General features: G+C 39.6%; 1 protein-coding gene across 1 annotated transcript; it reads right to left on the bottom strand.

The window, feature by feature from the left end:
• Window positions 1–9,601: 9,601 nt before the first annotated feature.
• Window positions 9,602–10,549, bottom strand: LOC781804 (olfactory receptor 10G4). The gene is given in 3 exon segments (XM_059883077.1): window positions 9,602–10,002; window positions 10,005–10,131; window positions 10,133–10,549. Coding segments are annotated over 3 exon segments (945 nt in total).
• Between the last annotated feature and the right edge of the window lie 5,963 nt (window positions 10,550–16,512).

The following is a 16,512-nucleotide window of genomic DNA, read 5'->3' as shown; positions in this document are numbered from 1 at the left end:
TGCATAGGAACCTTGAATCTTAGGTCCATGAATGAAGGCAAATTGGAAGTGGTCTAACAGGAGATGGCAAGAGTGAACATCAACATTTTAGGAATCAGTGAACTAAAATGGACTGGAATCAGCAAATTTAACTCAGATGACCATTATATCTACTACTGTGGGCAAGAATCCTTTAGAAGAAATGAAGTAGACATCACAGTCAACAAAAGAATCTGAAATGCAGTACGTGGGTACAGTCTCAAAAATGACAGAATGATCTCTGTTCATTTCCAAGGCAAACCATTCAATATTAATGCTGAAGAAGCTGAATTTGAACAGTTCTATCAAAACCTACAAGACCTTCTAGAACTAACACCCAATAAAGATGTCCTATTCATTATAGGAGACTGGCACGCAAAAGTAGGAAGTCAAGAGATTCCTGGAGTAACAGGCAAATTTGGCCTTGGAGTACAAAATGAAGCAGAGAAACGGCTAACAGAGTTTTGCCAAGGGAATGCATTGGTCATAGCAAACTCCCTCTTCCAACAACACAAAAGAAGACTCTACACATGGACATCACCAGATGCTCAATAAGGAAATCACATTGATTACATTCTTTGCAGCCAAAGATGAAGAAGTGCTATACAATCAGCAAAAACAAGATGGGGAGCTGACTGTGGCTCAGATCATGAACTTCTTATTGCAGAATTCAGACTTTTAAATTGAAGGAAGTATGGAAAACCACTAGACAATTCAGGTATGACCTAAATCAAATCCCTTACAATTATACAGTGGAAGTGACAAATAGATTCAAGGGATTAGATCTGATAGACAGAGCACCTGAAGAACTACGGATGGAGGTTCCTGACATTGTACAGGAAGCAGTGATCATGACCATTCCCAAGAAAAAGAAACACAGAGAGGCAAAATTGTTGTCTGAGGAGGCCTTACGAATAGTTGAGAAAAGAAGAGAAGCTAAAGGCAAAGGAGAAAAGGAAAGATGCTGCTGCTGCTGCTACTAAGTCACTTCAGTCGTGTCCGACTCTGTGCGACCCCATAGACGGCAGCCCACCAGGCCCTGCCATCCCTGGGATTCTCCAGGCAAGAACACTGGAGTGGGTTGCCATTTCCTCCTCCAATGCATGAAAGTGAAAAGTGAAAGTGAAGTCGCTCAGTCGTGTCTGACTCTTAGCGACCCCATGGACTGCAGCCTACCAGGCTCCTCCACCCATGGGATTTTCCAGGCAAGAGTACTGGAGTGGGGTGCCATTGCCCATTTAAATGCAGAGTTCCAAAGAATAGCATGGAGACATAAGAAAGCCTTCCTTGGTGATCAATGCAAAAAAATAGAGGGAAACAATAGGATGAGAAAGACTACAGATCTCTTCAAGAAAATTAGAGATACCAAGGGAACATTTCATGCAAAGACGGGCTCGATAAAGGACAGAAATGGTATGGACCTAACAGAAGCAGAAGATATTAAGAAGAGGTGGCAAGAATACACAGAAGAACTGTACAAAAAAGATCTTCATGACCAAGGTAATCACAATGGTGTGATCACTGACCTAGAGCCAGACATCCTAGAAAGTGAAGTCAAGTGGGCTTTAGGAAGCATCATTACGAACAAAGCTAGAGGAGGTGATGGAATTCCAGTTGAGCTGTTTCAAATCCTGAAAGATGATGCTGTGAAAGTGCTGCACTCAATATGCCAGCAAATTTGGAAAACTCAGCAGTGGCCACAGGACTGGAAAAGGTCAGTTTTCATTCCAATCCCAAAGAAAGGCAATGCCAAAGAATGCTCAAACTACCACACAATTGCACTCATCTCACATGCAAGCAAAGTAATGCTCAAAATTCTCCAAGCCAAGCTTCAGCAGTACGTGAACCGTGAACTTCCAGATGTTCAAGCTGAATTTAGAAAAGGCAAAGGAACCAGAGATCAAATTACCAACATCCGTTGGGTCATTGAAAAAGCAAGAGAGTTCCAGAAAAACTTCTACTTCTGCTTTATTGACCATGCCAAAGCCTTTGATTGTGTGGATCACAATAAACTATGGAAAATTCTGAAAGAGATGGGAATACCAGACCACCTAACCTGCCTCCCGAGAAATCTGTATGCAGGTCAAGAAGCAACTGTTAGAACTGAACATGGAACAACAGACTGGTTCCAAATAGGGAAAGGAGTACGTCATAGTTTCAACCTTATTATTTAACTTACATGCAGAATATATCATCTGAAATGATAGGCTGGACAAAGCACAAGCTGAAATCAAGATTGCTGAGAAAAATATCAATAACCTCAGATACAAAGATGACACCACCCTTATGGCAGAAAGTGCAGAAGAACTAAAGAGCCACTTGATAGAAGTGAATGCAGAGAATGAAAAAGTTAGCTTAAAACTCAACATTCAAAAATTAAGATCATGACATCCGGTCCCATCACTTCATGGCAAATAGATGGGGAAGCAATGGAAACAGTGACAGACTATTTTCTTGGGCTCCAAAATCACTGCAGATGCTGACGGCAGCTGTGAAACTAAAAGAACTTGCTCCTTGGAAGAAAAGCTATTAAAAAACAGAGACATTACTTTGCCAACAAAGGTCCATCTAATTAAAGCTATGGTTTTCCCAGTAGTCATGTATGGATGTGAGAGTTGAACTAAAAAGAAAGTTGAGTGTCGAAGAATTGATGCTTTTGAATTGTAGTGTTGGAGAAGACTCTTGAGAGTCCCTTGGACAGCAAGGAGATCCCACCAGTCCATCCTAAAGGAAAGCAGCCCTGAATATTCATTGAAAGGACTGATTCTGAAGCTGAAACTCCAATACTCTGATGTGAAGAAGTGACTCAATGGAAAAGACCCTGATCCTGGGAAAGATTGAAGGCAGGAGGAGAAAGGGATGACAGAGGATAAAATGGTTGTATGGCATCACCAACTCAATGGACATGAGGTTGAGCAAGCTTCGGGGTTTGGTGATGGACAGGGAAGCCTGGCATGCTGCAGTACGTGGGTCGCGAAGAGTCAGACACAACTCAGAGACTGATCTGAACTGAACTGAATATCAAGAAAAGCTGGAACTGTGTATAATGGAAAGTGAGGCAGAAATGATGTTTTTAGTTTAATCCAAAATATTGTTGAATTCAAGATTATTGCTATTTTTCAAGGAAAGATTCACCAATGTGAGAGAAAGGAGGCTCTCTTCTCTTAATAAAGCCCACACAGAATAGATACTATCTCCAGACAATCTGGCTTAAGCTAAATTAAAGCTATATTCTTCAAATGAAAGAGTAAATAGCAGTGACAATTACTCTAATATCCTATGTGGGTATCAGAACCAAAAAATGAAACAAACGTATCTCTAAAATTTCTACTGTACCAGTGGGATCCCAGGATAAATCACATAGATCAGATAAAGTATGAAATTTTTCATCAGGTGAATTGCAAGGCAGCCTGAGACCTAAAGCTGGTGTTATCAGTGAGAGATAACAGTTTGACTTTTCTGTTTATGCTGTAGCAACTTTGTCCCTTTTCCTAGGTCCCTATTACTAATCACACATATAAAGATATGTATATGTTGCGTGTATATACATATATGTGTATATGTGTGTGTGTGTGTGTGTGTGCAATTTGTGTGTGTGTATTACACATACAGAGGGAAAGATAAAGAATAGAAACAGAGTGAAAGCGAGACAGTCAAGACTTGATAACCACGAGTGGTTATCAATGTCTTATCTAACAATGTTAGATAACAATATCTTATCTGTCAATGAAAGCTTAAGAGGGAAAGCAAGTGGAAATGGGAGAAAGTTACCTTTCTAAGAACTCACCTTCACTGCATGATTATTTCAATATAAAATTCATTTGTGTTTACGCTTTACCCTGAAGAATGTTGAATACTCAGCATGCTATGTTGAAGCACTTATTTGCAAGTTACTACTCAAAGAGCTGATGTATCTGTGATTACTTGTTGAGAAAGAGTGGTTCATTTCTGTTCAAGGACCCAATTAACTTAAGGGCAGAGAATGGAAACTCACGTAGGTAGAAAGGTGGAATGTAACTTGATTTGCTTTCTCGGGGAATAGGATTACTCTTGGGTGTTCAGGCTTCCTAGATGAACAGAAAAACAACAGAAAGGGACAAATGAAAGATTTTTAATAATTACCTACATATTTCCCTATGTGTTTGTTATCTGAACACTCCTGAGAGTTTATGACTTTTTGGAGCTAGTACTTATGCCTAAAAGGAAAGAAGGACTCACTTACCCTTATCAGTGATACAAAACTCACAACTGTTTATTCTAAGCATTAAATTGCCCAGAACCCATAAATGGTCATCTCACTTTTTCCCCTTTTATTTGCCATGAAGTGATGGGACAAGATGCCATGATCTTAGTGTCTTGAATGTTGAGTTTTAAGCCAGCTTTTCCACTCTAAGTCATCCCTATTCATTATGGAGTTGAGCCAGATTCTGTGTTAACTATTTACTTCTTATAATTTAGGATCCTTTTCAAGTACTAATAAACGCAGAGAATAAGGCTTCAAGGAATCAATTATACACATTATGTTATTACAAACTATTTTTAAATATCAGGGTAACAGAGGAACAACACCATAATAATGTCTCCGAGGATAGGTTCAGGGCTCCACAGAAGTTATTTCAGTTATTTCAAGGAGAGTCTCAAGCTGCTGCTGCTACTAATTTGCTTCAGTCATGTCCGACTCTGTGCGACCCCATAGACGGCAGCCCACCAGGCTTCCCCGCCCCTGGGATTCTCCAGGCAAGAACGCTGGAGTGGGTTGCCATTTCCTTCTCCAATGCATGAAAGTTAAAAGTGAAAGTGAAGTCGCTGCTGCTGCTGCTGCTGCTAAGTCGCTTCAGTCATGTCCGACTCTGTGCGACCCCATAGAGGGCAGCCCACCAAGCTTCCCCGTCCCTGGGATTCTCCAGGCAAGAACACTGGAGTGGGTTGCCATTTCCTTCTCCAGTGCATGAAAGTGAAAAGTGAAAGTGAAGTCGCTCAGTCGTGAGCAACTCTAGCGACCCCATGGACTGCAGCCTACCAGGCTCCTCCATCCATGGGATTTTCCAGGCAAGAGTACCAGAGTGGGTTGCCATTGCCTTCTCCGGAGAGTCTCAAGAGAATACATCAACATACAGCACAGTGTGTTGAAAGTTTCACTCAGCTTTCATCATTCCTGAGAAACCTGTATGCAGGTCAAGAAGCAACAGTTAGAACTGGACATGAAAAAATGGACTGGTTCAAAATTGGGAAAGGAGTTCATCAAGGCTGTACATTGTCACTCTGCTTATTTAACTTATATGCAGAGTACATCATGAGAAATGCCAGACTGCATGAAGCCTAGACTAGAATCCAGATTGCTAGGCAATGGCAACCCACTCCAGTACTCTTGCCTGGAAAATCCCATGGACGGAGGAGCCTGGTAGGCTGCAGTCCATGGGGTCGCTAGAAGTCAGACATGACTGAGCGACTTCACTTTCACTTTTCACTTTCATGCATTGGAGAAGGAAATGGCAAGCCACTCCAGCATTCTTGCCTGGAGAATCCCAGGGACAGGAAAACCTGGCGGGCTACCGTCTCTGGAGTCACACAGAGTCAGACACAACTGAAGCGACTTACCAGCAGCAGCAGGGGCAGGAGAAATATCAATAACCTCAGATATGCAGATGATACCACCCTTACAGCAGAAAGCAAAGAGGAACTAAAGAGCTTCTTGATGAAGGTGAAAGAGGAGAGTGAAAAAGTTGGCTTAAAACTCAACATTCAAAAAACTAAGATCATGGCATCTCGTCACATCACTTCATGGCAAATAGATGGGGAAGCAATGGAAACAGTGACAGTGGGCTCCAAAATCACTGCAGATGGTAACTGCAGCTGTGAAATTAAAAGACGCTTGCTCCTTGGAAGAAAAGCTATGAGCAACCTAGACAGCATATTAAAAAGCAGAGATATTACTTTGTCAACAACGGTCTGTCTAGTCAAGGCTATGGTTTTTCCAGTAGTCATGTATGGATGTGAGAGTTGGACTATAAAGAAAGCTGAGCACCGAAGAATTGATGCTTTTGAACTGTGGTGTTGGAGGAGACTCTTGAGAATCCCTTGGACTGCAAGGAGATCAAGCCAGTCAATCCTAAAGGAAATCAGCCCTGAATATTCATTGGAAGGACTGATGCTGAAGCTGAAGCTCCAATACTTTGGCCACCTGATGCAAAGAACTGACTCACTGGAGAAAACCATGATACTAAGAAAAATTGAAAGCAGGAAGAGAAGGGAATAACAGAGGACGAGATGGTTGGATGGCATCACCAACTCAATGGACATGAATTTGAGCGGGCTCTGGGAGATGGTGAAGAACAGGGAGGCCTGGTGTGCTGCAGTCCATGTGGTCAAATAGAGACAGACATGACTGAGCGACTGAACAAGAGCATCATTCCTTAAGTGCAATACCAGTTGTGAATTATTTTACTCTTTTTATTTTCCTGTTTTGAGAACAGCAGTTGTAACTCTTAGGGCATAGTAATGACATAATGAAATATTTACAAATAATGCTGTTCCAATTAATATTTGATATTGTAAAAAAATTTTAATGAAGTGTTTCAATTGTCCATTATTGTACTTTATTTTCCAGAGCTTTTTCATGTTGTCCCTTCTGTCTCATCCTTCTCTATTTATCTCTCTTACTATTCTTTCAGTTTTAAAAGAAGGGTATAAGGAAGGATTATGGGAAGACCCTCTGAGCTTCAGCATACATTTTTCTGGGACAATCATAGCACATAAGAAGCAAATGTTGAATACGTGGGAAAAGTGTTTAAACACATGAAATTTGATGTAATAGCTTTATCTACTAACAGAAATATCTGACAAACTAAAGTTATTAGGGACTTGAACAAAGAAGGCAGAAACAGCATGGACAGAAAGAGAAGGCCCCTGTTTAGGAGTGATATCTGAAATTATGAGTGTGCATCAGAAGTTGAGTCCCTCAGAAAGTATAAACATACTGGGAAGTGGAAAGAGTCTGTAGCAGGGAGAGCATCTTAAAGAAATGAGACCAACATTTATGAAAGTGGATTACTACAAGAAAAGACAACATTTTTCCTTGAGAAGTCCACAATTTAATTTGGAGCTCAAAAATATATAGTGTTACAAAGCACCTAGAATCTAATTCAGGCAGAATTAGGGTAGCTAAAGTGCTTTTCATAGTATATGGGGGGAAATTAGCTTTTGAAAAAATGCTTAAATTTGATATATAAACTACACATAACTGTACAAAATTCAGTTCTTTGTTATTTCAGTGCTTATTATTGTTAACTGATGTTTAGTCCTCAAAGAATTAAAATGTTCCTGAAATTCTGTTATACCAATACAAGCTAGAATTTCACTCCATGGGTTCTTGTGCTGGATATTTGGGTATTTATGTGCAGGGCTTCCCTGGGGGCTCAGATGGTAAAGCATCTGCCTGCAATGCGGGATACCTGGGTTTGATCCCCGGTTGGGAAGATCTCTTGGAGAAAAACATGGCAACCCACTCTAATACTCTTGCCCGGAAAATCCATGGACAGAGGAGCCTGGAAGCTTACACTCCCTGGGGTCGCAAAGAGTCAGACAAGACTGAATGACTCAACACAACCCATTTGGGATTAAGCCTTAACCACATTCCATACTAACTGTGAATTTGAGTAAGGAACCTAATCATCTTCAGTTTTCTCATATTATGTATCAATAGTACCTATGGCATAGGGTTTGGGTAATAATAAAGTCTCTAGTAATGAATAAATAAGGTATGTGGTATATCCCCAAGCTCAATAACATTTATGTTTTTGCCTCTGAATTGTTCCAGAATAATTTAATTCCATATAATTTTAATGTTTCACGGACTTTACTGCAGTTAAATCACTTGAAAACTAGTAAATATGTGAACATTAAATTTATCAAAACATTTGGAATAATTGCATTGTCAATAATTGTGTTAATCATGATACTAATTTATTATCCATTATTTAAAGAAAATTACATTCACGCCATCTTCAAATTACTGTACTTTTGAAGATGCATGAATCACTAGTCATTCACGAAAATAGTTTGTAAAAGCATTGAACTGAGAATCAGGCTATCTAGCTGGTGGTCCCAGGTTTGAATTTTAAAACTTGAATTAAGAAACTATTGTGTACAGTACTACTAGAGTCCACAGAGTCACAAAAAGTCAGACAGGACTGAATGACCAACATTTTCAGTTCTCAGAGCCCTTTTACTTCTACTAACTCATTGAATCCTCCAAACAGTATTGCTAGAGAAAGTCTTTCACAGCTGAAAAACAGATATACAAAGCATAAAACTATTTCTCTTATTTGAACCAATATTTGCTTTTGTCTACATGCAGTTATAACACTTCACCCATTGCACGTAGAAGTCCACTTGTATGAGCTGTGTAGCTATGCACTGGGGGGTTTTAGGGTGTTTTATCTTTACTAGGCCTAATTTTTCTAATTTGTGAAAGAAATATGTTGAAATCCCATGATGCCAAGTGATTTAATTACACATTGATTTTTCTACTTTCTTCTAAATAGGAAGCACCCTTGCCTCCAGCCTACAATGTAGGGTGTCCCTGTCCTAGAGCAGATTGAGGTTTGGTGAATCTGAATTTCCAAGACTCTGAAATATTGAGAGAATGTGCTCTCTGAGCAGCATGACCTTCATCACCATCCATAGTGAAATGACCCAGCATAGAATGTTTGTGCTGAATATAAGCATCAGGTCCATTAATACAGGAATTTAAGGCCATATTATGTGATGGCGACTAGAGGTGTCTGATGGTAGCTTCCTCCTGATCACACTGACCAAACCTGAGAAACCTCAGGGCTCTGTGAAGGTGGTGATGGTCCTCAGTCTCTGAAAGGAGCCTCTCAGATCCATAGCTTATCCTGGCAGACCTACCTGGAGAGACAACAATCCTCTCAGATGTGTGGGACTCTTTCAGTGTGTAAGCACTGACCAGGGTCAAGATGTCCTGGGAAGCAGGGCAGTTACCTTGGAACCTTCATGCAAACACACACACAGGCATGCACACACACACACACACACACACACACACACATGCAGCCACAAAAAGAACTGAGGAAGCAGGTGCACAGCTGCCTCAGTAAGTGACTCTGATAATTTTGGCTGTTCTTAAGCAGTGTCCCAGTTTGTGTGCATAAGACAGAAGCAAAAAAGCATATTATCAACTTAGGTATGTATAAATAGCTCACTATTCTGCATCCAAGATCCAAGTTGAATATTCACTCTTTAAAAGGGTAAAAATCATGTTATATGCCAATTGTATATGAAAAAAATTAAAAGAAAAGGTAAAATAAACATGTTGCAGAGAAAAGACTTCATAGATCAAAATTTAGCATGTTTATCATAAATAAAATATTTGTAATTTTTTCAATTTGAAAAAAATCCTTGGAACAAATATTTCTGACTAAGAAGTTTGGATAAAGATTAACACTGAGAACTTTATATACAAAATATTTTGCACTGATAGAATCATATATTGTACTATACACTCTTATATTTCTATGTTTCATTATACTATTCTATTACTATATTTGTTAAATGAGCAAGTCTACATTGCAGAGATTATTTGCTCTGTGAATGCTACTTTATCTTTAAGCTTCAACAGAGCTTTCTTCACTTCCTTGTTCCTCAGGGTGTAGACCACAGGGTTCAGAAGGGGCGTCATCACAGTGTAGAAAACAGCCACAATACTGTCCATAGCCTCCTTGGAGCCTGGTCTCAGGTAAATGAAAACACAGGGAACAAAGAAGCAAAGGACCACAGTGCAGTGGGAGGCACAGGTCTGGAAGGCTCTCCATCTCCCTTCTGAGGTGCGGATCTTCAGGATGCAGTGGATGATGGACACGTAGGACAGCACTATCAGGAGAAAGCAGCCTGAAGCCACCACCCCAATGTTGACAAAGATCACCAACTCGTTGGCAGAGGTGTCTGCACAGGCCAGTTTGAGGATGGGGGTGCATCGCAGAAGTAATGCTGGATCTGGTTGGGTCCACAGAAGGGCAAACAGAACGTCAGTGTGGTCTGGACAGCAGAGTGCACAGAGCCACTGAGCCACGTGGTTGTGGCCAGGAGAGCGCACAGTCCTCCCACTCATCATGCTGGCGTACCTGAGCGGGTAACTGACAGCCAGGAAGCGGTCATAGGACATGACGGTGTAGAGGAAGCACTCGGTGCTGCCCAGGAAGTGGAAGGAGTAGAGCTGGGCCACACAGCTGGGAAAGGAGACAGGACTGCCTTCTGGGGACACCAGGGTCATCAGCATTTTGGGCACAGTGACCGTGGAGAACCACATGTCAATGAAGGACAAGTTGCTCAGGAAGTAGTACATGGGGGTGTGCAGGCGGGGATCCACTGTGATCACCAGCAGGATGAGAAGGTTCCCCACCACAGTGAGGGCATAGATCACCAGGAAGATTCCAAAGAGGAGCGTGTCCAGCTCTGGTGAATGGGGAAGGCCCATGAGGATGAACGTTGTCACTATGCTCATGTTTCTCATATCTCCACACTTTTGGTCTCTCTGTCTGTGTGGGTACATCAAGAGCATCCAACATTTTATTGAGAATAGAGAACTTCATTATACATGGTCTGTAATTCTACAGTCATGCTCAACTTTGCTTACCACAAACCTCCCTTGAAAAAAGGAGATAGAATGATTTCATCTTCTCTCTCTTATATCCCTTTCATTCTCTCTGTGTGTCGCACACACACACACACACACACGCACGCACACACAGGCACACGCAGATAGATGTGAAAAAGGGAGAAAACAATACAAGTTTCTATTGATATATCATTAATACTACTAACAGCACCATAAAACAAGCCAAATTTTCTACTTTATACTTTCTCTGGATCATGTTAGCTTGTTGTATGCTCCAGGTCTCACAATGTTGAAATCAAAGTTTCAGGTTGGTCTCTCATCTCATCTGAAGTTCAGGATCACCTGCCTCAGTGGCAATGTCAGAGTGAAGTAAGATAATAAATGACAACTACTTAGTAAAGTAATGACATTCATAGGTACTCAGTAAATGATATCAAATTATTTGGAGCTGTTGCCTTGTTGTTTTAAATGTATAGATATAGCTATGGAGGGAGAGAAAGACAGAGACAGAGAGGGAGCAGAGAGAGAAAACAAATTCTCGTTGTGCTATAGAGACTTCTCAATTTCAAAGCTACAATTTTGAGGAAAATTTCATCACTGGTATTGGTACTGGTGTCTCACTAACTACCACTAATTATTTATATAGGAAATAAACTCAGAGCAGATTAAGAGTCTATAAACTTCATACAGAATCCTGACAATCTCTCATGTGATCCAGAAAATATGAACCATCACAACACAGCTAGCTTCAAACTTGCCTTATTTTATGCAGTCACTTAGGAAGCTCTGAAAATATAAACTTCATATGTGTTGTCCCAACCACAATCCACTGGGAAGCGGCTAGTTTCTCACATATAGATTTCTATCCTAAACATTTAAATATAATACTTTCTCTTATCAACTTTGTTAGAGATGACATTCTCCCTCAATCTTCCATTCCTTATACTCATAAATCCAGGCAATGACCTCAAAAGAGAAGACAATTCTATGAAGCATATGACTCTTATGTAAAATCTACTACCTGTAACAAGAAAGAATCAAAATAAGAGAAAAAGGTCTATGTTAACTTAATATCAAGAAATATTGGAGAAATAACACCAGAAAGAATAAAGAGATGGAGCCAAAGCAAAAAACAATACCCAGTTGTGGATGTGACTGGTGATGGAAGCAAAGTCTTATGCTGTAAAGAACAATATTGAATAGGAACCTGGAATGTTAGGTCCATGATCAAGGCCAATTGGAAGTGGTCAAATAGGCAATGGCAAGAATGAACATCGACACTGTAGGAATCAGTGAACTAAATGGACTGGAATTGGTGAATTTAACTCAGATGATCACTATATCTACTACTGTGGGCAAGAATCCCTTAGAAGAAATGGAATAGCCATCATAGTCAACAAAAGAGTCTGAAATGCAGTACTTGTGTGCAGTCTCAAAAACGACAGAATGATCTCTGTTCATTTCCAAGGCAAACCATTCAATATCACAGTACCAACTCTATGCCCCAACCAGTAGGGGTGAAGAAGCTGAAGTTGAACAGTTCTATCAAGACCTACAAGACCTTCTAGAACTAACACCCAAAAAAGATGTCCTATTCATTATAGGGGACTGGAATGTAAAAGTAGGAAGTCAAGAGATATCTGGAGTAACAGGCAAATTTGACCTTGGAGTACAAAATGAAGCAGGGAAACAGCTAACAGTTTTGCCAAGGGAACACACTGGTCATAACAAACACCCTCTTCCAACAACACAGAGAAGACTCCACACGTGGACATCACCAGATGCTCAATACTGAAATCACATTGATTATATTCTTTACAGCCAAAGATGGAGAAGCTGTATACAGTCAACAAAAACAAAACGGAACTGACTGTGGCTCAGATCATGAACTCCTTATTGCCAAATTCAGACTTAAATTTAAGGGAGTAGGGAAAACCGCTAGACCATTCAGGTATGACCTAAATCAAATCCCTTATGATTATACAGTGGAAGTGACAAATAGATTCAAGGGGTTAGACCAGATAGAGGGCCTGAATAACTATAGAAAGAGGTTCCTGACATTGTACAGCAGGCAATGATCATGACATCCCTAAGAAAATGAAATGCAAAAAGGAAAAATTGTTGTCTGAAGAGGCCTTACAAATAACTGAGAAAAGAAGAGAAGCTAAACGCAAAGAAAAAAAGGAAAGATATACCCATTTAAATGCAGAGTTCCAAAGAATAGCATGGAGACATAAGAAAGCCTTCCTCAGTGATCAATGCAAAGAAATACAGGGAAACAATAGAATGGGAAAGACTAGAGATATCTTCAAGAACATTAGTGATACCAAGGGAACATTTCATACAAAGATGTGCACAATAAAGGACAGAAATGGCATGCACCTAACAGAAGCAGAGGATATTAAGAAGAGGTGGCAAAAAATACACAAACTGTACAAAAAAGATCTTCATGACCCAGATAACCACGATGGTATGATCACTCACCTAGTGTCAGACCTTCTGGAATGCAAAGTCAAGTGTGCCTTAGGAAGTATCACTACAAACAAAGCTAGAGGACTTGATGGAATTTCAGTTTGGCTCTTTCAAATCCTGAAAGATGATGCTGTGAAAGTGCTGCACACAATATGCCAGCAAATTTGGAAAACTCAGCAGTAGCTACAGGACTGGAAAAGGTCAGTTTTCGTTCCAATTCCAAAGAAAGGTAATGCCAAAGAATGTTAAAACTACCGCACAATTGCACTCATCTTTCACACTAGCAAAATAATGTTCAAAATTCTCCAAGCCTAGCTTCAGCACTACATGAATTGTGAACTTCCAGACCTTCAAGCTGGATTTAGAAAAGGCAGAGGAACGAGAAGTCAAATTGCCAACATCCTTTGGATCATGGAAAAAGCAAGAGCGTTCCAGAAATACATCTTCTGCTTTAATGACTACACCAAAGCCTTTTACTGTGTGGATAACAACAAATTATGGAAAATTCTTCAAGAGATGGGAATATCAGACCACCTTACCTGCCTTCTGAGAAATCTGTATGCCAGTCAAGAAGCAACGGTTAAAACTGTACATGAAACAACATAATGGTTCCAAAGAGGGAAAGGAGTATGTCGTGGTTGTATATTGTCAATCCGCTTATTTAACTTATATGCAGAGTAATTCATGTGAAACGCCAGGTTGGACAAAGTACAAGCTAGAATCAATATTCCTGGGGAAAATATCAATAACCTCATATACGCAGATTACACCACACTTATAGCAGAAAGCAAAGAACTAAAGAGTCCCTTAATGAAAGTGAAAGAACAAAGTGGAAAAAGCTGGCTTAAACCTCAACATTTAAAAACTAAGATCATGACATCCAGCCCCATCACTTTATGGCAAATGGATAGGGAAGCAATGGAAACAGTGACAGACTTTATATTTTGGGGCTCCACAATCACTGCAGATGGTGACTTCAGCCATGAAATTAAAAGACACTGACTCCTTGGAAGAAAAGCTATGACCAAACTAGACAGCGTATTAAAAAGCAGAGATATTACTTTGCCAACAAAAGCCCGTTTAGTCAAAGCTATGATTTTTCCAATAGTCATTTATGGATGTGAAACTTGGACTATAAAGAAAGCTGAGTGCCAAAGAACTGATGCTTTTAAACTGTGGTGTTGGAGAAGACTCTTGAGAGTCCTTTGGACTGCAAGAGATCCCACCAGTCCATCCTAAAGTAAATCGGTCCTGAATATTTATCCTAACTGATGCTGAAGCTGAAACGCCAATACTTTGGCCTCCTGATGCAAAGAACTGACTCATTGGAAGGACCCTGATCCTGGGAAAAATTGAAGGCAGGAGGAGAAAGTGATGACAGAGGATGAAATGGTCGGATTATATCAGTGACTTGATGACATGAATTTGAACAAGATTCGGGAGCTGGTGATGGACAGGGAAGCCTGACATGCTGCAGTACGTGGGGTCGCAAAGAGTCAAACACAACTGAGTGACTGATCTGAACTGAACTGAATATCAAGAAAAGCTGAAATTGTGTACAATGGAAAGTGAGGCAGAAATGATGTTTTTAGTTTAATCCAAAATATTGTTGAATTCAAGATTGTTGCTATTTTTCAAGGAAAGATTCACCAATGTGAGAGAAATGAGGTTCTCTGTTCTTAATAAAGCCCACACAGGGTGGATACTCTCGCCAGACAATCTGGCTGAAGCTACATTAAAGCTATATTCTTCAAATGATAGAGTAAACAGCAGTGACAATTACTCTAATATCATATGTGGGTATCAGAACCAAAAAAATGAAACAAACATATCTCTAAAATTTCTACTGTACCAGTGGAATCCCATCACCAGGATAAATCCCATAGATTAGATAAAGTATGAAATTTTTCATCCTGTGCATTGCAAGGTAGCCTGAGACCTAAGGCTGGCATTATCAGTGAGAGATAACAGGATTTGACTTGTCTGTTTATGCTGTAGCAACTTTGTCCCTTTTCGTATGTTCCTATTACTAATTGTACACATACAGATATGTATATGTTGTGTGTATATACATATATGTGTGTGTGTATTTATCTGCAGTTTGTGTTATGTATTACACATACAGAGAGAAAGAATAAGTATAGAAACAGGCAGAAAGTGAAAGACAGTCAAGAATTGATAACCACAAGTGATTAACAATAACTTATCTAACAATGTTAGATAACAATATCTTATCTCTCAGTGAAAGCTTAAGAGGGAAAGCAAGTGGAAATGAGAGAAATTTACCTTTCTAAGAACTCAACTTCACTGCATGATTATGTATATATATTTTATAAATTTATAAATATAACTATATTGATAATTTAAATTTAATATATTTAAATTTATAAAAATATAACTATATAAATTTATAAAATTCATTTGTGTTTACCCTTCACCCTGAAGAATGAACACTCAGCATGCTATGTCAAGGCACTAATTTGCAAGTTACTACTCAAAGAGCTGGTGTATCTGTGATTGCTTGTTGAGAAAGAGTGGTTCATTTCTGTTCAAGGACCCAATTAACTTAAGGGCAGAGATTGGAAACTCATGCAGCTAGAAAGGTGGAATGTAACCTGATTTGCTTTCTCGGGGAATAGGATTACTCTTGGGTGTTCAAGCTCCCTAGATGAACAGAAAAAAAAAAAAAAAAAAAAACAGAAAGGGACTAATGAAGGATTTTTAATAATTACCTACATATTTCCCTATGTGTTTGTTATCTGAACACTCCTGAGAGGAGTTCATGACTTTCTGGAGCTAGTACTTATGCCTAAGAGGAGAGAAGGACTCAGTTACCCTATTTCCTTATCAGTGATACAGATAAACTCACAACTGTTTATTCTAAACATAAAATTGCCCAGAACCCATAAATGGTCATCTCAATTTTTCCCCTTTTATGTGCCATGAAGTGATGGGACCAGATGCCATGATCTTAGTGTCTTGAATGTTGAGTTTTAAGCCAGCTTTTCCACTCTCAGTTATCCCTATTCATTAGGGAGTTGAGCCAGATTCTATGTTAACTATTTACTTCTCATAATTTAACTATTTACTTCTATAATTTAGGATCCTTTTCAAGTCCTAATAAACTCAGAGAAAACAGCTTCAAGGAATCAATCATACACATCATGTTACTACAAACAATATTTTAAAATTCAGGTTAACAGAGGAACAACACCATAATAATGTCTCTGAGAACAAGTTCAGGGCTCCACAGAAGTTATTTCAGTTATTTCAAGGAGAGTGTCAAGAGAATGCATCAAAATACAGCACAGTGTGTTGAAAGTTTCACTCAGCTTTCATCATTCCTAAGAAACCTGTATGCAAGTCAAGAAGCAACAGTTAGAACT

This window comes from Bos taurus, chromosome 29 (assembly GCF_002263795.3).
Source record: "Bos taurus isolate L1 Dominette 01449 registration number 42190680 breed Hereford chromosome 29, ARS-UCD2.0, whole genome shotgun sequence".
Taxonomy (NCBI): Eukaryota; Metazoa; Chordata; class Mammalia; order Artiodactyla; family Bovidae; genus Bos; species Bos taurus.
The sequence above is the reverse complement of the archived record's forward strand: the minus strand, read 5'-3'. Positions and strand labels throughout refer to the sequence as shown.